The sequence below is a fragment of the Plecotus auritus genome, assembly GCF_963455305.1.
Source record: "Plecotus auritus genome assembly, chromosome: 2".
Taxonomy (NCBI): Eukaryota; Metazoa; Chordata; class Mammalia; order Chiroptera; family Vespertilionidae; genus Plecotus; species Plecotus auritus.
The window spans coordinates 204,740,093-204,760,232 of NC_137771.1; the positions used below are offsets into that span (position 1 = coordinate 204,740,093).

Below are 20,140 nucleotides of genomic sequence, written 5' to 3' on the forward strand. Positions count from 1 at the left end.
AAAACATTTTACTGATGGGCACAAGGTCAAAAAAGCCTGCAGACCCCTGCTTTATGGCACCTAATTTAATTTTCTACTTAGTCAACCACACAGCAAAAAACAAAACATTTGGGGGGGGGGGACTTAGAAAAAGAAGATTCCAATTAGGAAAAGTGATTTTTATACTACCTAATTCTTTTCCTGCTCTTTGTATTTTAAAGAAAACATATGTTGCCTTGTTTTGCTAGACGTTCTTAATGAAATTAAGACTAGTATTTTTTCTTTTAGCATAATGAAGCCTTCATAGTAAACACAACATGCATAAATTTGAAAGCATTTGCCTGAGCAAGGCAGTTAGAAAGCTGAACCGACAAGAGAACAACTCTCACGTTTAGGGTCCAGAACAACATCGCCTGACCTCTGGCACCCTCCTCATCTAGGGGTGCTTCGTACTTGACCTATCCGACACCAGGTCTCCTGAAAGCTCATGTGGCATCCCACTGCCTCAGTGAGATAAAGGGCTTCACACGGCAACGCTGCATTGTTGTTGTTGATGTTTTAAAGCGACTGGAGCCTTTCAGGCTTGTGGCTTTAGTCCGTGCTGTATCAGGTTGCCTCATATCATCGCTCACTCATCCCAGGCATCTGGGCTCTCAGGTTCTAAGGAGCGTGAAACTGCAGGGGCCATTATTTTATTGTTATTGCATGAGCAATGGCATGTTTTTCATTTTTTCCTAAGTGCAAACTGACCTACACTTTTCTATCTGAGACGATTTAACAAAGAAAACCGAGAGCCGTCTTTTGGCCCTGAACGTGAGAGGCAGGGTTGAGAGGCGTGCAGTTGCTCTCCTGGGCTGGGTAAGTGACCGACTCTGATTGCTGAGCGTCCCCAGTGTCTGCCACGCACCCACTTCCGGCAGGAGGGGACAGCTGAGAGTGTTAGGGTTTCAGGACTCTGTGCACTTACCACCTCGGGCACTCATTCCCTCCTTGGTGATCACAAGGGACAGACCACACGCAGGGCAACATGGCAGGTCATTTAAATCTCTCTCACATATTTAAGTTTCAGCTTCTCAAGGAAGAGCAGACATTATTCTGGGCTGCTCTAAGAAATAAAGCATAAACTCAAAACAGCCCCTATTCTCACACACAATTATGCATATAAGATGCAAACTGCCATATTTTGCATTATCATCAAGACAGAAGTTTCTTTCTGTATCTCACTCTGGGGAAAAAAGTTTGTGACATACTTGATTAAATTAGAAGTTTAGCAGCAAGTCTTCCTGTGTTAGTTCCATGATGGAAGGGCCCTTCTTTTTCATCCTGTGCTGTGCCGTGACCTACATCTGACTTAGGGAAAATAATAAGGGAGAAGGACGGAGCATGTGTTCAGCCTTCTGTGGATAGACAAGCACACACTTGTAGTTTAATTTCATGACCTCACCCATATAACTAAAGCTATTTTTACTTGGGCCTCTTATTACCAGACAATTACCATATAAAAAATTCCAAAAATATATTCACTGGCTTTCAGAAGAAAAGGCAAGCAAAGAATTAGTAGATACCGTGTCAAATTTTTAAAACCCCACACCTTCTCTTAGTAAAACAATATTTTTTTAAAAAGTCAAAATTAGAAAGATAGGTTAAACATTCTAGTAATTTTTAATTGCAGGCGAATTTTTAACATGTCAGTGATTTTAAAAAATCTTCCTTTATATAAAAAACCTGCCTAGCAACTAAATGTATAATTTTTTCAACTTCAGAATAACAACACGTGTATTCCAGTTACTGCTAAAATATATTAATGAATACAAGCTGGGAAAAGCAGAAAGAAGCGCTTTCCCAGCTTAATGTATTCAATTCTGTGCATTTCAGCTTTCCTGAATATATTATGGCAATGGCCACTGACTGTGGAATTTGGCCACTTCTCAAGGGTGAACTTTCTCCCTGTTAGAAAAATGGTCCAATTGTTCACAAACAAAAGAACTCTCCCCCCCTTACCTTTTTATAATTCCCCTCCATATCCAATGGGGATTCTTGACTGATGATGTCATCCATTCCATCACTGTCCAAATTCATCCTTTGACTCTTTAGAATTTTACTTGAGAAAGAACCTCTCCTGAATTCTGATAGGCTGATGTGCCAATTGCTCAGGACCCTGCTCACTGCTCATGCTGACGTGGAGAGCCAGCTAAGAGTCTGTGCCCGGCTGTGCGTGTCCTTGTCCTGCTCTGTCTCGGAGACACCGCCCGCCTGGCCCTGGTCTGCCCTGCGTGCTGGCACAGGGGCAGCTGCCGTTTTCTGAGGCTCGCTCTGCACTGACGCTCGGCCTGTGGAAAGCCCAGCCTTCCCACCATCTGTGGTCGCCTTCCCCTGGATGATCCCGCCGGGATCCCTCTCCACAGCACCTTCCCTATTCCCAACCCAGGAAAAGCTGAGTCCACTCCCCAGCTGCCCAGGTCAGGGCTGACTGTGGCTAGGAGCTCTGGGAGGAAACCAGCAACCTTATTCTGAACCCGGGGCAGCGGGGATGAGATAAAAATAGATGCAAACAACCCAGCCTCGCAGACTTCACCAGCGAGTTAAAAGCCGGGTATCCCATGACAGAAGGAAAACAGTATAATTTAAAGGCTAACCTGTAGGACAGATGTTTGCTTTTTCTTTTTTCTTTTCCCCACAACCAATCATTTCTCAGCACCAGATATAACTGTCTCATCTTGTGGTAGAAGCCCCAGCACAAAGTTGAAACTTGTTTCCAACCCAGAGAAGGACCCCTCCACCCGAAGATCGGTGCTTTGCTCTATTAATACAGTCAAGAGAAAAAGGTCCATCAGCTTTTCTTTAAGATTCAGCCAGTGGCGGGCTTTTTCACAAAAGAGAAAGTCCCTTTCCTTGCTCTCCTCACCCTTTTCCCAGGGCTTTTGGTTTTGTTTACTGGCTTTACATACAAAGAAGGAAAACCCACAGCTGGAGGATGTTTGGGTGCAAGAGGCAGACAAACAACACACAAACACACTCTCATCACTGCTGAATGACTAGCGCCAGAGACTAAAGAATATACCCAGTGCTCATTAAAAGAAAAAGAAAAAGAAAAAAAAAGATGTTACTGTTTGCAGAAGTGGGCCAAAGAGCTCCAAGGGCAAGCTCCGTCTAACAACACCATCTCCTCCTCTGACAAGTATAGACAGAAAGCAGCAGATGTACTAGTTAATACCTTTTCCAATATGAATTCTTGACCAAGTTCAATGCTGTGAAGAGCACCCTAATCAACCAAAAAATGCCATAAGGTAGCCTTTTGGCATCTGATCCTCTGCTGAAATGCTGGAATTCTGTTGTCTATTTCCACAATTTTTAAAAAATTCCATTTGCTCAAGACTGGTGGCATGAATGTGTCTCGATGTAGTTGAGTGTAGCCCAACTTTTGCAAAGCAAATAGCTTCCTCTGCAGCCTCTGACCCAAATCCAAATCCCCCTGCACTCTACCTTCGGGCCCCCCACCCCTCAGTTCCCAAGAGAGTGACCTGCACATTTGCAGACGGTACAATGACAAGCTGTGTCTCAGGAGCCACACGCATTTGGGCAGGGCTTCTCCCTAGCAGAGATCTCCCATGTCTTATTCTCTTCCAGACACCAGGACCCTCATGCTAAATAAGGCTCCCGCTATCTGCACACAAGGGACCCAAAACACCTCCCAGGGCTGTGAGGCAATGCTGGGAGCTGCCCCGATTTGGGTGTTCCCAACACCGGAGAATTCACCAAGGCCAAGGCTTTGGGGTTACAATAAAGCATCTGTACCGTAAAGGATCTGTGTATACTAAATCCTGTCAAAGGAGGCCACCTGAAATGAAGGAAGCATGCATCTTATTACAGGACATACATTAACATAATAACAATAGTTACCTTCCCTGAGGGGTTGCTATGTGCCAGGCACCTCCCATGTGTGTCTTACACGTCTTCGATCCTCACAGTCACACTATGGAGAAGATACTATTATCATTTGCATTTTATAGCTGAGTGAGAGCGCAGTGAGGATAAGTAACCTGCCCACAGTGAGGCTGCTTGCAAATGGTCAGGCCAGAGGGTGAACCTGGGCCCTCTGCTTCTGTGGCCCACATTCTAAGTGGGCGTGCCAGACCGCCTCCCACTGGCTGCCTTGGTAAGAAACAAATGCCCACACTAAAATAATCAGCACAGCTTTTAAAAACTAAGATTTAGTACAGAGAGGATTCCGGCAGCACTTCTATATCAATATCACATACTGACTATCAATCACACATCAGGAACAGCCAGCACGTATCCCCACTATCCCCTGCCAATTAGACCTCAAGAAATGAAATGAGAGTGCCTCCACCGAGGACCGTGACCTAACACGCGGTAAAGTGGATCTCTTCCGGTTCAACACTGTGCTTTTGGTGCCACTGTGGCTCCTTCCCATCAGCCATGGGGTTTCAAGGCTGCTTCTAAGGGGGCAGAGTTTGCTTATTCACCTTGTTTCCTCCGCAGCATCCAGACACTGCCTCACACACATTAAGGAAACAGTGAAGAGCTGTTGCATAAACACATGAACGCAGGAGAAATATAAGTGTTGCTTAAAATGTTTCCTCTAAATGCTGTCCATGGTAGGAAATACTAATAGTTCACATTACTGCTTTTCAACCGAGATTTTCTGTGGAAACCACATATGTTCAAAGTTAAAAATGGGTCTGCTTTGGTTGAAAGAGGGGAGCTACCACGAACTTCAGTCTCTGACCTTGGTTAGCAGCCTAGTTCACTTAGCAATCGACAACCAAGAGCTAACATGGATGAAATTATAAAAATGTAGAGACTATATGATTTAGTAAGATACATAACACTATAAGCCTAATCACTAATGTCATTTTCCTTTCATTTTTACAGGGTGGGCTTAAATATACAGTTAAAATGACCAAACTCTTGAACTCTCATTATTAACTATGTATATGTATATACATATTCAAGTTAACATACAGTAATAATATACTGACTGCATACATACATATATATGCACACACATACTTTAATAATATATTATCTTCTGGAGAAGGCACCTCAAAATCCAAGATGAAATTTCCCAGCCAAACAACAGCATCAAGGATTCGCACTAAGTGAAGAATGAACACCATTGTGTTCCTCCACCCGCTACGCCTTTTCTGGTCGGTCATAAGTGATTCTCTAATAAGCACTACCCAGAGGCAGGTGACAGAACATCTCCTCCTGAAACATAGATGCAAGAGCTTGCAGGGTGGCCCCCGGTGGTGATGAATTTTCTCTGCACCCTCCCCCACAAGGTGCTCAGCACAGACATGCCCACAGAAGGAGCTGTACCACCGCTGTCTGGGTGGCTTGTACTAGCTTAAAATATCTGGTGATTTCCTATCATGTGGACTGACCTGTGATGTATTCTACAGCTTTGCTACACAAAGTGTGTCCTCTGACATTTCCTGGGAGCTGACTGGAAATGAACACTCTGAGGTCCCAACCCAGACCTACTGAATCAGAAAACACATTTTTAAAAAGAGCTCTTGGATTTGTGAATGTACCTTAAATTTTAGAAGCATAGATCCAGACCTTGCAAAAATTTATTATACAGCCATTATCCTTTTACGTTAGATCATATTTCTATGCTTGGTGGTAAGACTCTGACTTTAGATGCTTGGGGTCAACACTGTAATTAATTTCATTCCCAAGAGGTCCAAATGAATACAGGAAAGGAAAAAACAAACCACTTCACTGGAAGATGAGCTGCATGCAATGCGTGGTGGTTTTGCAGTAGCTATGCAAACAAGGGGATAACGGCCATTCATGTCCTTTCTACAGAGAATTTTCTCTGGTTCCTTCTCCACTGCCACCTTCTCCAAAATGAACGATGCTGGCTTAACAGGGGCCCAGACTCTGACGCCATCCCTTAGAAAACATACACACAGCCACTGACAATCCCTGAGGTTTAAAGGGCTTTTTCTCACCCCCTCCCCTGCCCTGAAATTCAAGGACTAGACCGGAGAGCTTCAGTTTCCTGTCAAGCCATGCCCTCAACTGCAAGGTGCATTGATCACGTGAGCTAATGCTTTTAAATGATCATTATCGGGCTCTGGTGGAAATTATTGACTCTGAGAACACTGACCACATTACTGGGAAATCACTTAGGCATTGCCAAAAGATTTTCCGGTTTACAGATGGGAACTCTAATTCATCCCGACTAAGCTTGCAGCATCCGCTGCCTGCCCTTCAGCCTGAACATCCAAATTCCACCTGCTATACAAAGTGATACTTGAGTTGTAATCTTTTTTCCAATTAATTATTTATTTTTATTCTGTGCAAAGTTCATTTAAATTGGTTTTGCTTTTTTTAAAAAATTAAATCTTTGATGTTGAAAGTATTACATATATCCCCTTTGCCCCCCATTGACTCCTATCCTGCTCCCATCCCCCACCCCAGGCTTTCCCTACCCTATTGTCTGTGTCCATGGGTTATGCATATATGCATACAAGTTCTTTGGTTGATCTCTTTCCACCCACCTACCCACCTCCTTTGCTTTGCTTTTCAATTAAGGCACTCTGATAGCTAGATGAGCCAGGAAAATATGCAGGCCAATTTTTAAATGGACTTTTCAGTGTATGTTGAAAAATTAAAATAATGGCACTGGGAGTGTGGGGTAGAGGAGGTGAAGGTGTTGGGAGTACAGAGAGTGCCAGACAGTCACCTGTATTAAAATGACTGAGGACCACAGACATAAACCTTTGTGCCCACATGAAAACCTGAGCACAAGGAACTCAACTACGGTCACTCTGTAGGCCACAGCACGGCATCCAAACAGAACCAGGATTAATGTCCTCATTGCATGTCTGTGTTCCTAGCATGCTTTCCCCATTACTGGCTCTCCTATGCGGACTGTCATTATGCCTTTTTGAGAGTTGTTTTCTTCTGAATTCAAGCAGTTCTGTCAAAGTACTTTCTATTTCAGGAAGCTTGGTAATTTCTGATGCTTTTAGATAGTGCAAAGGAGAATACTAAGTACACCAAGATTTCAAATCTTCCCTTGGCATAGTGGATATAAATAAATAATAGGAGATGGCTGTATTAATGCTGAGCTTCTTCATGTGAAGTTGTAATTAGTTACCCAAGATTCTCTCTCTCTCTCTCTCTCTCTCTCTCTCTCTCTCTCTCTCTCTGTGTGTGGATGTGTGGTCTCTACTCTTCAAAAATCATGAATGCACTGACATGTACCAGAGAGATGTTCCCATTTCCTGTCCTCCCCCATTACCATCCTCTTTCCAAGAGAAAATACTAGATGTTTGGCTTAAATAGGTGTTGCATATTTATTTCTTAAAACCACTGGATGTCTGAATCCTAATGTTTGAGGCACCAAGTGCTATTTTAAATAGCAATGTCTGTGCTTCTAAATTTCTATTTCAGATCAGGTGTATAATGTAGCTCTGTTGAGATGATTTTTTTGTTTTCATTTGGACACTTATTGCTTTGTTCCTTCTGTGTTAAAACATATAAACTAGATTTTCAGATATATTTCTTGGCTAAAAACAAGTGTAGAATTATAAATCCAGAATTATTTTCTTAATTGTTAAGGTGATAGATAGGTTACTGCCTCCTCAGAAAAAAACACACTGTATCTCAGCAAGGCAAAATACAACTACAACCAGGCAAAACCATGAAAACGAAGTATTATCCAACACTAGTGACTATGGGGAAAATGTTTCCAGTAAAAAAATTTATAGAATCAGACAGAAAACTGTTTCAATGAACTTAGCTGTAAATGCCTGTATCAAATAGTGCACCACAAAGCTTTGAAATTCCCTTTTCCATTAGGTCAATATATTTTTCCCTGCTGTGGATGAAACAGGCTTAAATTGGGCGGAATCTTAAATTCAAATTTGATACCTTTGTTTTCTCATTCACAGGAACAAGGGATTGGGAAATGAACCCTCGCTTGGCCTGGTGTCAGTAGAATAGAATATATTTCCTTTCCTTTGTTAACCATTAAATAGCCCACTAGAATTTGAACGTGAAGGCTGTTTTCTACTCTCTCTAGTAAGACTTTTCACAACATCTTGGTGTACTACTTAAAGTGATATACTCCCTAGCTTTATCAGACCAATATAGGCCATCTTTTATTTTATGTGCTGGGTATAGCACTTTCACTGGGCTGAAACATTTTGCCCAAAACTTTGGTGTTTCAGGAGGCAGTTAAGTTATCCCTCCATATGGTAAAAATATTTATTATAACTTTGCAAAATTCAACATATTAAGAAAGGCAGCTTGGATATGAGTGCTTGCCTCAACCTATCTCAAGTGTTTTGAAAAAGCACTTGGGGATAGACCATGAGGTTCACCTTGGGAAAATTCATGGGTGAAGGATTAGTAGGTACGGAGGTATATTCTTAATGCATTGCCTCTGGGAAGGCTGGGATGTTTGTCTCCTTCATTCTGTCTCCCCCCGTCCCCCCATTTTGGCAGATGGGATGTTAGAAATGCTGGCAACTGGCCAAGAGGCTCACAAGCCAGGTGGCCTGGACTGCTGGGGTCAGCTTCACCAACTCCCTGTTACAGTGCACAGATCCGAGCTTCTCTCTGGTATTGTGATGGGAAATCCTGGTCCTGAGAACTCAGAACATCACCAACCGCAGAAAATGCAATTCAACACAACAGACATTTATTGAACACACACTCTGTGTGTAGGGCAGGAAATGAAAACAAGCTCTTGCCTCCAAGAAGACTGCTGTCTAATGGGGGAGGCAGACTTATACATCACTAGCTGCAAATGGATTCTCAGAGGTAAAACCAAAGTGCACTGAGGAGAACTTCTGACTGGGGACCCGAGGGGGAAGGTGCCCTTTGAGCCTTGACAGTTGCATCAGCCTACAACAGGTTGAAGCAGGTGGAGTGTGAGCAGGAGACATTCCAGGCTGAGAAACCAAAGCAAAGCAGTGATGACAATGAGGGCAGGAGTGTGGGATCTGGAGGGAGGACTGTCTCCAGCTGGGGGTTCAGGTCATGGTTAGGCCTTACAGGCCATGCGAAGGGGTGTGGCTGTATCTCATGGAAAATGGGGAGACATTCTAGATTTCTACCAGGGTTTCCTCAAGACCAGGTGTGTGTTTGAAGAAGAGCCTCTTTAAGCTCCCCAGGGAGAAGAGAGATGAGAGTCACTGATGTATCACGTTACTTTCTTTTTTTGCAAGTCTAGATTCCCACAGTAGCAAAGAATGTGAGGGCATGATCTGTATCCGAGGTGGTCCAGGAGAATTGGGGCGATGGAAAGAAAGGGATGAAAGCATGTCATTGTTTTTATATACACACACGAGTCCCCAAAACCCAACTGCTGGGAAAGAGGAGAAAATATTTGGGAGCTTTGAAGCAAAACGGACCCTCTGACCCCAACTTGAGCTGTCACATTAACAATATCTCCAGGCTTTCTACCAGGGGCTGTTTAGAAGAATGTGGCCTGAGAAGGCTGCCAGGCCCGAAGCTGTGGGCGAGGCTCTTTCCTGAAGAGGCTGGCTTCCTCCCAAGTCTGGAAGATGGAGGTCGGCAGCTCTATCTGAACACGGCTACAATGGAAAATGACAGCACATGCCTCAGTAACCTCTTCACTAATGTAAACCCCGAGGGAGAAAAGTACACGGAGATGACGTAAGAGCCTTTAAAAACACAACCACCACAGAAAATTCTGCCCGAGCATTTCTCTCTGATGGTCCCTCCTTGGATGAAGTTGTTCTATGCACAGAGCTTCTGGTAGCAGTGAAACTCTCTTTCAAAGCAATCATCTACTTGGAAAAGCAATATACGAGAATCAATTACAGTTTCCTATATTAGCAACAAACAGTTGAGAGCTGGAGTGGTGCATGGTTCTCCCCGGCAGCTTCCCAGCCTTCACGGGGTCCCTGCTGTGCACCAGAGAAGGAGCGCGCTCTTAATTCCTGGTAACAGACGTGGTTATGCAGAAAGGTGGCCTCCCACAGGGGACCTGCCAACTTCCATGCCAGGGTGATAAGTAGGAAAAATCCCATTTCCCAGATGAGAAAAGCAACAGGAAATATGGGGATCATTTGTCCCTCGATGGGAACTTTCAGGTTAACGGCAGGTGTTGGGGGAGGGAGGACAATATCAAAACATAAGAAACCAGGGTGCTGTACCCTGGCTTGGTAGCTCAGTTCATTAGAACATCCACCTGATACACCAAGGTTTCGGGCTCGATCCCTGGTCGGGGGACACACAAGAATCAACCAGTGACTGCATCAATGGGTAGAGCTGTAAATCTATGTTCTCTCTCTCTCTCTCAAATCAATAAAGAAATTCTTTTAAAAAAAGAAACCATGATGCTATGGTACTTTATGTAGTAGGCATATCCATCCATATTACTTGAGGGCTTGTTCTAAGCACCGGGAAAGCACATGGATACAAATATGAAAATCCCTGCCTCCATGGAGCTTACATGGTGTGAGGGAAACAGAAAATACACAAATCAATATGTACTCTGATAGATGGTAATGAATGCCAAGTATACAAATAAATTACATAAGTGTAACAGAGATGTTGGGATAGATTTGGAAAGTTGGCAGTTGCAATAATAAGTCTAGAGAAGGCCTGCCCGAGAAGATAACATTTGAGCAAAGACCTGAATAAGCTATGGGGGATACTGACAGGAAAAACACAGGATGGCCAGCTGAATATGAATTCCTAATAAACAGTGAACAATTTTTCAGTATACGCATGTCTCAAACACTGTAGGACAGTGGTCGGCAAACTCATTAGTCAACAGAGGGGCAAACCGCGGCTCGCAAGCCGCATGTAACTCGCGAGCCGCAGTTTGCCGACACTGCTGTAGGAGATTTGCTAAATCTGGCAACCCTACGCGGAGCAGCATATGCCAGGTAGGAGGGAGGGGGGTGACGGGAAGGGGAAATGTGGGAGAGGACTCCAAGAGGAAACGGCCCTGGGTGGCCCAGAGTTTTATTCTGAGCAGGATTTTGAGAGGGGTGACATGCTCTGACTTAGGTTTTAAAAGATCATTCAAGGGCAGGAGCAGCTAGAATGGTTAAGAGGCCATTACTGCTGCAATGATAATGATGACGATGATAATATAGTGATAATATACATCTAGACATATGCACCAAAATGAGCATGGAATTTGGGGTGGAGGGGAAGGCCCCTGAAGCCGCATTCATGAACTCTCCATTAAGAAACGTTGGTATACATTTATGGTAGGAAAGGAATCAGTCCTAGAAATAAATTCTATCTACTCGGTAGCAATGCTAACCTCGGGAAGTTGCTTTAACCCACGACATTATCATTCTCAAAAATAAATAATTGAATACGCCATCATCCTGAAAGGAGAAGTTTCTGAAAAACATCAGACTGTCGATATGGAATCATGAGTGACTGTGGTAACATCAGGCCAAGGACTTGGAGAAACCGCCCTTTCTGAATCCAATCTCAGTGGTGCCAGGTGGGTCCTAAGATTCAGGTGTCTAAGTGGGATCGAGACTTTTGCTTCCAGGTTACTGTTTTTGTTTTTGCTGAGTTACGGATAAAGGGAGGGGTTTCAAAAGAACATACAAATGAAGGTAGTTCTACCACAGAACCCATGGAGATGCAAGATCTATGGACTATGACTATGTGCCTGATACCCTTAATTGCGTTGTGAAAATGAGCCACAAACACTTCAATACTATCAAACACACAATAACAGTGTTACATGTTCTAGATCATATAAAAGAAAGTCCATTTGTCTTCCTCTGGAAAAGGCAGTAGGCTAACAACATCCCTCCTTTCCAGATGAAACTGCTGACATTTGACCAATTTTTGACCTAGAAAAACAGTGATTTCGTGTTCAACCTAATGAAAAGATATAGGGAATCATCCTGGAGTAGCTTGCCTTTCAAAAATTAAATTACAGAGTTTCTCTGAAAAGAGAGGAGAAAAATTATCTTAATTATGATAGTCATTTAATCATCTGGAGCCCTGCCAGAAGTAGGCTGGCTCTGCAGAGACGCTGACACTCTCCACTCCCGAGCTCTGTCTCGTGTGCGAGTGAGGACGTAGTTGTTTCCTCAGCATCTTGACCCCTTTCTCTTGGGAAGAATTTCTGGGAAGCACAAATCTTGATACGTGGGCTCTAGATGGACCTAAATGTACCATAAAGGGAAATACTCTACTACAATTACAAAATTGCAATTATGAAGCAGAGGAAAAGGTGAGTAAGTATCTTCTACAGGCACACTTGACTTACCCGAGAAACCAATGCCTTAAGTCTTGTGAAATGTCCTATTCCGCCTGCATACATTTACCCCTGTGAAATCTGACCTCAGGAGAAACACCTGCTGGTCTCAGGTAACCTACCTCACACAAGGAAGAGGCATTGTTAAGTGAGAGAGAGAACTGGTCTCTCAGCGCTTCTAAACTCGGTCAGCTGAGGAAAGCCCAATATTAACTCTCCAGCACTTAGACAGCCATGCCAGAGGTGCAAAGAGCCATTTCTCTGAGAACAATCTCACTGTCTGTTTATGAGGAGGATACTGGCCATGTTGTCTCGACACAGGAAGGAGTTATTAACACTCTAGAACTGTTCTTTTGAAGTCATCTAAGTGTTTAATTCATAAACTCCAGACAGCAAATTAGCATATAGATGAATATGCATTGTGAAACATTTTCTACTTGGAGTTTTTTATGCATGCGGGTTGGTACCTCAATTCTTATTTACTAACCATCTAAAACAATCTACTAGTAAAAATAAGTTTGGAAACACAAGTGCAACTTTAAACATCAAAGATATGCTGGCTGACCTTTGAAAATTTCTAAGATCATCAATTACTTCCTATTTACATCATTTCCTTAAAGACAATCCTAAAAACTGGACGTGAAGCAACTCACATCCTATGCAATGAGCAAATACCATAGTCTCCGGACCAGATTCCCACCCCGCCGAAGCCCCTTCAATTCAATTACAGTTGAAATAGTTCCTCTTATTTGCAGGCATACAGAACACGCAAAGCTCAGATCACCTCGGTGGATTTCACATATGCCTTCAAGGCCAAGGAAGCAGTGTTTTCTGCCCCATTAGTCCCAGAAAACCTAATTACAATTCAGATACTGTATGCGATGGAGGCCAGGAGAGGAGGATGGCAAATCCCTGGAAAATCCGGAGAGGCAACCTGCTGCTTGGCAAGAGGAAGGCCTCCCCTCCCAGAGGATGCCGGCCTCACCACCAGGCTGTAAATCTTACCTGGTACGAACAGTTCTCCTGATGCACCATCTCAGTGCATCCTAGGGCGCAGACCTCAAGCAGGACTGCTCAGCGAGGCTGCGGGAGCGCGCAGGGCACCCGCGGCGGAGAGCACGCCCTGGGCAGGCAGGGCTCCCCGCAGAGGAAAATGGATGCTGTTTCCCGATCAACCTGCGCAGTGGCACCGCCTGTGCGGGAGGCGCGCAGCGAGCCGAGCTGAGCCGAGCTGCTCTCCTCTCTCCGCGGAAACCGGCAGTGAGGCTCACAAACATGGAGCGAGGACCGGGCTGGGGGAGGGGGCGCTCATCACTGGCACAATCAGCCAATTATATTAGCGGCACAAAGAAAGGGATCAGGCTGGGGCCGGGGTGACCTTCTGGTGCTGTAGGAAGGCGGTTAACGGGCGTGGAAACATTCTAGTCCTCATTAAAGGGGAAAGGCCCGCGAGGGAGCGGGAGGGAGACGGGCGCAAATCCAGGCTGCAGCTGAACTGGATTTCTAACCCCCGCCGGCATCACCCTGCCTTCCCACAGAGGCTGCTGGGATGGTGCTCAGGGACAGGGAGGCCTGAGGGATCCGTTTAGAACTTTTAACGTGCGAAAGGGAAAACGACCCACTCTGAATCCTGACACGAAAGGATGTTTTCTCTGCTCAGTTTATGAAGTGTTTGTCAACTTTATCACGAAAGGAAGGGGCTTCGTTCTTTAAAAAATATTATTTTGTAATTCTTTTGATAATCCACTGATTTTTGGCTCTCACTTGCTTTTTAAGTCCAACAGAAATCAGGAGAAATAATTATTCCTATAGTTTTGGTTTGTTTTTTAGGGACAGAGCTTATTAAAGCCAGTTTAATTCATTTCATGAAAATGAAGCTAAGTTGCAAGTTTTTTAAAGGCTTTGAGTGTGTGTTTATCTATCTATCTATCTATCTATCTATCTATCTATCTATCTATCTATCTATCTATCATCTATCTATCTATGGCACCAATGCTGTGATTTAACTATGCAGACATCCCCAATCCTATATAATAAAAGGCTAATATGCAAATTGTCCCCTGGACCGGGAGTTCGACTAGGGGGCAGTCTGGCCAGCCAACTGCCGGAGGCCCTTCCCCCTGGCTGGCCCAACAGATAGGCCTGATCAGGGCTGGCTGGCTGGACCACACCCGTGCATGAATTCATGCACCAGGCCTCTAGTATAACACATGATCTTAGAAACCAACCACTGCGCTTAACAGACAGCAATGGAAAGAACTGTGTGCTTGCAGATGGTAAGCAAAGGAAATACAAGTTGGACCATACATGTTTCTGGGGGTCAAAGGGTCCAATTTCTGAACTGCTTCAGGGCCTTTCTAGGATTTTAGGATTTATAAAAAGGATCAACCAGGCCTGTAAAATTTTGAAGCTAGCTTAATGATGGAAGATTAAGAAAATAAACACAATAAAATAAAAATTTTCTTATCTATGTTCCTCAGTTGCCATAGGCAATTTGTTTTGTTGTTTCCTAATAAAATGGCCCTGAGCACATAATGGTACTCAATAAAAACTTGACTGAATTTAAACCATCGATTAAAAAAAATCAATAGGGATATTATATTTAATATATCTATCAATTTATCTTCCCCAAAACTCTTATTAATAACTGCAGCCTTCATTATGCTGCTGATAGAGAAAAACAAGTACTTTTTGCCCGAGGAACAAAATCAACATGTTTGACAGCTTTCATATCATGCTCTATCTTAAGGAATGGTGAGAGTTTGCATTTGGAATAGTTGGTGATATATTTTTAATTGTATAACAAACATCTCTGTTACGTGGAAAGAGAAAAACCTATTTTTAGAAATATTCTTCGTTTTTGCTCTTTGATTTAGAAATATTCTTCATTTTTTGCTCTTTGAGATTCAAACAGGAGAAAAGTTGGCTACCTCAATTCAAGGCCACTGACACACTCACATGCATGGCTTGAGCCTTCCCTGTCAGGGGAGGGAAAAGGTGGCAGGGAGGGCCCCCATGACGATCGCACAGGCTCACATTTCAGCACTGGGTTCACGGGTTAAAGGAAAGTATTCTGGCGATGTACCCTCAGCTCACAGCTCCTCTCCCTGGAACACAGGAGAAAGACAGGCACGTAACATGTGCAGGACGTTTTAGGCCTCCTGGTTGGCAGGTGGCAAGTAGAAGCCTGAACTAGATTACGAGCCTTCTCAGATACCGGACGAAGAAAAGAGGACAGAAATTTTTCAGGGAAAGGAAACAATATGCAACACACTCCCACCCCAACCTCCATGCTTCCCTCCTGAGCACTCCGCCCAGGACAGAGAGCGGCAGAGACTTCTGTCTGTGTGGAGTGCGAGTTTGTTACACAACCACCTATGCAGGCCCTGGAATCCCAAGTATGTGCAAGGACAAGCGGCCCCGGCAAAGGCTTCTTTTGCAAGGCAGCATATAAGATGAAATGGAAATTTTACGCCTAATGTAAAAGGCATAATCCCAACTTTCCAAGACAGAACAGCTTTAACTTCAAAGGCTGTTCAAGCTTGACTCAAGTTACTACTTTGACAGTCTGTGACCTTAAGACTCAGGAACATGCTTTCAAAAACTGTACCAGGCCACTTCCTGAACTCTGTTCTCTTCTGAAAACTAGAGGCTCTGCGATATATTACATAAGCTCCTGAAGACATTTATCATGTGTTGTTAAAAAAAAAAAAAAAAAAGCTAAACATGATCCCACTCTTCACAGTTGCTGTTCCATAAATAGTGGAAGTGACTCAGAGGTGGCTCTGGGCAGAACAGATTTCTGACAACTGTATCCCAAATCCTGTCAAAAAAAATCTTCTCAAGTGGCATAAACAAGTTAAAAAAAAAAAAAGAAATATATTAAGCAAGTTTCCCTTTGTAGTCATTCACTGGGAAGGACTTTATGTTACAATTTAAATTATGATTTGCTTGTACAAAAAACTTTAAACAGAAACCAGCTGTTCCAAGAACATTTAAGCTAGAATAATTTATCGAGCTACAGTAATGTTTGTTATTTTTGAACTAAAAATATTGATGAACTGTTTAAGTACGGGTTATGTAACATAGAGATTCAGTTTTTTTTCCCCAAGTCCTCAAAACTTCCCTTCCCATAAGAAGTATTGGGTTTCAAATTTAGGCAGGAACTCAAGAGATACACTGTTACTTTCTAAGTAGGCCTAAGAAAGTTGTTCAGGAATATAAATCCTTCTTCAGCAACAAAAAAAGCATCAAACTAAGCGGGGGTGGGGGTTGGGGGTGGGCGCAGATATTCTGGTTTATACCTTATGAGTGTGTTCATATGAAACAATGCTAAATGAGGACCCAGGAGCCCTGGCTGGGTAGCTAGTTGGTTCGAGTGTTGTCCCAATACACCAAGGTTGCAGGTTTGATCCCCGGTCAGGGCACATACAAGAATCAACCATTGAATGCATAAATAAGTGAAACAACAAATTGATGTTTTTCTCTCTCTCCCCTCCTCTCTCTCCCTAAAATCAATTTTTTAAAAAAGGACCCAGTAGAGTAGATTTGGAGAAATGAACCCCCTTTGACTGAGCCAATGTAGTCTGGCCTTGAAATAAAAATTTATCATCAAGTAAAAGTGAGGTTGCAGTGTAGTACTACTTAAATCTCAACCCAAGGTATGTTTTAAAAGGGAAAAAAAATACTATTATTTATGACCCACAGGTCATCTGAGCCTACAGTTTCAAAAGTGAATTATTGGGGTCATGGACTGACCTGGAAGGGACACAGGGAACTTTCTGGCACAAGCTGTATGACTTGATAAAGTCTTGGCTTACCCAGGAATACATTTGTCAAAAACATACTGAATAGTATACTAGCTTTAAGATTTGTGCATTTTATCTATATATAAAGTGGTAATATGCAAATTTGTCTGGGATGCCTTAACAGTCACAACTGGCTCCAAGCCTTAAACAGTCACGACCAGCATGGCTCGGAGCATGCCCCCACCCCAGCGGACACACACAGGGGGGCCTCTGTGCGTGAGCTGCAGAGGAAACACCTTTTCTGACTGCTCATTGGCTAAGCTCTCCATATGCCACTCTCAGTGTTCTTGGTAACTTGGGTAATAAGAATCCAAGAAGGTGATCTAGAGTTTTTCCACCTCACTCCTGGAGGAAAAAAACCAAGGTTCACTGCTGTAGGGGCTAAGAAATGTCATATCCTGCCCTAGCCAGCTTGGCTCAGTGGATAGAGCCTCGGCCTGCCGACCACAGGTTCTGGGTTTGATTCTGATCAAGGGCATGTACCTAGGTTTCAGGCTCCTCCCTGGCCAGGGCCCAGGTCAGGGCTCATGCAGGAGGAAACCAATTGAAGTGTCCCTCTCACATTGATGTTTCTCTCTGTCTTTCCCTCTCTCTTCCATGCTCTCTAAAAATCAATGGGAAAATATCCTCAGTTGAGGAGAAAGAAAGAAAGAAAGAAAGAAAGAAAGAAAGAAAGAAAGAAAGAAAGAAAGAAAGAAAGAAAGAAAGAAAGGAAAGAAAAGAAAAGAAAGAAGGGAAGGAAGGAAGAAAGAAAGGAAGAAAGAAATGTCATATCCTATGAAAGAGACATCTTGAAAATGCCTAAAGAAAGTTGTCATTTTTTTGTAGTGAAGGGACTGGAGTCTGTGTTGAAAACACCTTGGCGGCTGCAGCGGCCGGCAGTGGCAGCAGCAGCAGGGTGATGGGGGTGGCACCTTCCCCTGATCAGCCCAGTCACCTCCTGCAGAGGGAGGCCAGACTGTGGCTTAGGCCTGCTCCCCATAGGTAGCCATCAGTAGGACATACCCTGAGGGTTCCCGGACTGTGAGAGGGGGCAGGCTGGGCTGAAGGAATCCCTACCCCAGTGCACGAATTTTGTGCACTGGGCCTCTAGTTGTATATAAAACATATCTTAAAATAATAAAAAAGGTCCTGTTAACAAATTTGAACTCTAGTTAATGATATGCGGACTGAAGTATGTAGGTAGAGACTTACTGATATCTGTAACTTACTTTGAAACTAATCAAATAAATGAGATGAATTGATGGATGGAGGGATGAGTTGGATGGAAAGCTGTGACAAAGCAAGTTTAGTAAACATGAATTCTTCAGTATGAATGGTGCATAAATGGGTATTCACCTAAAAAATTTTCAGTTTGAAAATATTATTAAAGAAATGTTGGGGGAAAAAATAAGTTACTGAAGGCTACAGAAGATGAAAAAGGAAGTCATTGTTCTCAGTATTAACCTTTTAAACTTTCCTTAGAAATTTTGGAACAGCGGGAAGAAATTTTATATAGCTTTAAGTTTTGCTTCTTTACAGGGCAATAGAAGAAAAGGAATTGTAGGGGAAATTAATCCTGTTCACTTCAGAGAGAAACAGGTCTTTGAGTGACCCACCCAAAGAAGAACACAGTTGGCATCACCTGAGACAATAAATCTGAGCAAATGGCTTTGCAGTTTACAAAGTGCTTTTCCCAATGTCTCCCTTGATTCATACAACCCTGTAGTTGAAACAAATTCCTATTACGTGCCACGTGAAGAAGTGTTTCTGCCCTCAAAGACTTCGGTAAGAGAAATAAGGCAATACACAAGTAGCTGAATATAATGATGAGTGAATGAATTAAGTGCCTCCAAAGAGATTTTGTTGTTTACTCACCAGGAATTCAGAAGAGGAAGAAAATTCTTAGCTAGGGCAAACCAGTAGTCAGCAATAATCTTGTTCGTTTGATTGTTCACTTTTAAATGTCTATTTCTAGGTTAATGTCAGTTTCCTCAGAACTTGGATCTTGGTTTATTCAGTGTTCTTATCCTCAGAATCTAAAATAGTACCTGGCATATAATAGGTTTTTGGTAAAAAATTTTGAATGAATGAATGAATGAATGAATGATTATTACCTTCAGAAAGTTACCTCATTACTCTTAGCCTCCGTTTCTTCATTTCTAAACTAAGAATGTTAATTCCTTGTTTATTGGGTTGATGACAGGATGCAATGAGAATAACATGTAAAATAGCCCTTAGTTGCCCAGGAAAGGATCAGAAATAGATTTTTTTGCCCTCTCCTAATTAAAGGCAATAACAACAGCCTAAGGAATAAAGAGAGGCCTGAAGGATGGAGGTGACAGTGGGAAGGAAAAGACAGGAGGATGCATTCCCTGAAACACCATGAAAAATGATCTGAAGGCACCTAAGCAATGATGAGACATGGGGGAGTAAACAAGACAAGGAATCATAAGGTTCTGAGACCACTGCCGAGTAACACTGCTGCTGTGAAAGGAAATAAGGAAGTTAGAAGAAGGAAGTAATTCTGAGGGACTGGGTTGCAGTAATGAGGTCTTTTATTTTTCACCATAAAGTTATGAGTTGGAGGTGCAGTAGGCTCACAAGAGTAGTCAGGCCAACAGATAGAATTTGGGGGTCTTTTTCAAGGAGAGAATAGTTGAAACTATAGAAATGGATTAGATTAAGGAAGAGATTATAGAGAAAGAACTAATGAGAAACAATGACATCTCTAATATAAACAAGATAAGGACACCCCCAAATATCTACATCCTAATCCCCACCTGGGAAAGGGCAATCAAGGTTGCTAATCAACTGACCTCGAGATGGAGACATTATCCTGAGTTATTCTGATTGGTCCAATGATAAGGTAAAAGGAGGAGGCAGAAGAGGAAGAACCAGAGAGATGTCAATGTAGGAAAGACTAGGGTTGGTTGGCTTTGAAGACAGAGGAAGAGATCACAAGCCAATGAATGTGAGAGGCCTACAGAAGACAGGAAAGGCAAGGCAATCTAATGAGAGGTCAAGGAGAGAGAGGAGGCTGACAGAGCTCACCGGTTTCAAATACTGCCGGGAAACTGAAAAGACTAATAGCTGAACAGGAAACCCAACCGAAAGCCATTAG

General features: G+C 43.1%; 1 protein-coding gene across 6 annotated transcripts in view; it reads right to left on the reverse strand.

Moving 5' to 3' along the window:
• LOC308242906 (IQCJ-SCHIP1 readthrough transcript protein) overlaps positions 1-20,140 on the reverse strand; it is a 687,650-nt gene that overhangs the window by 44,483 nt on the left and 623,027 nt on the right. Inside the window, exon 1 of one of the 6 annotated variants that reach the window (XM_080657701.1) lies at positions 13,235-13,765. The exons of 4 other annotated variants lie outside the window; for them this stretch is intronic. In XM_080657701.1, the coding sequence (XP_080513827.1) occupies positions 13,235-13,264 (30 nt within the window). In that variant the 5' untranslated portion in view covers positions 13,265-13,765. Of the gene's footprint in view, positions 1-1,980; positions 2,492-13,234; positions 13,766-20,140 lie in introns of those variants that run through there. One more of the 6 variants, XM_080657700.1, reaches the window with a different exon arrangement.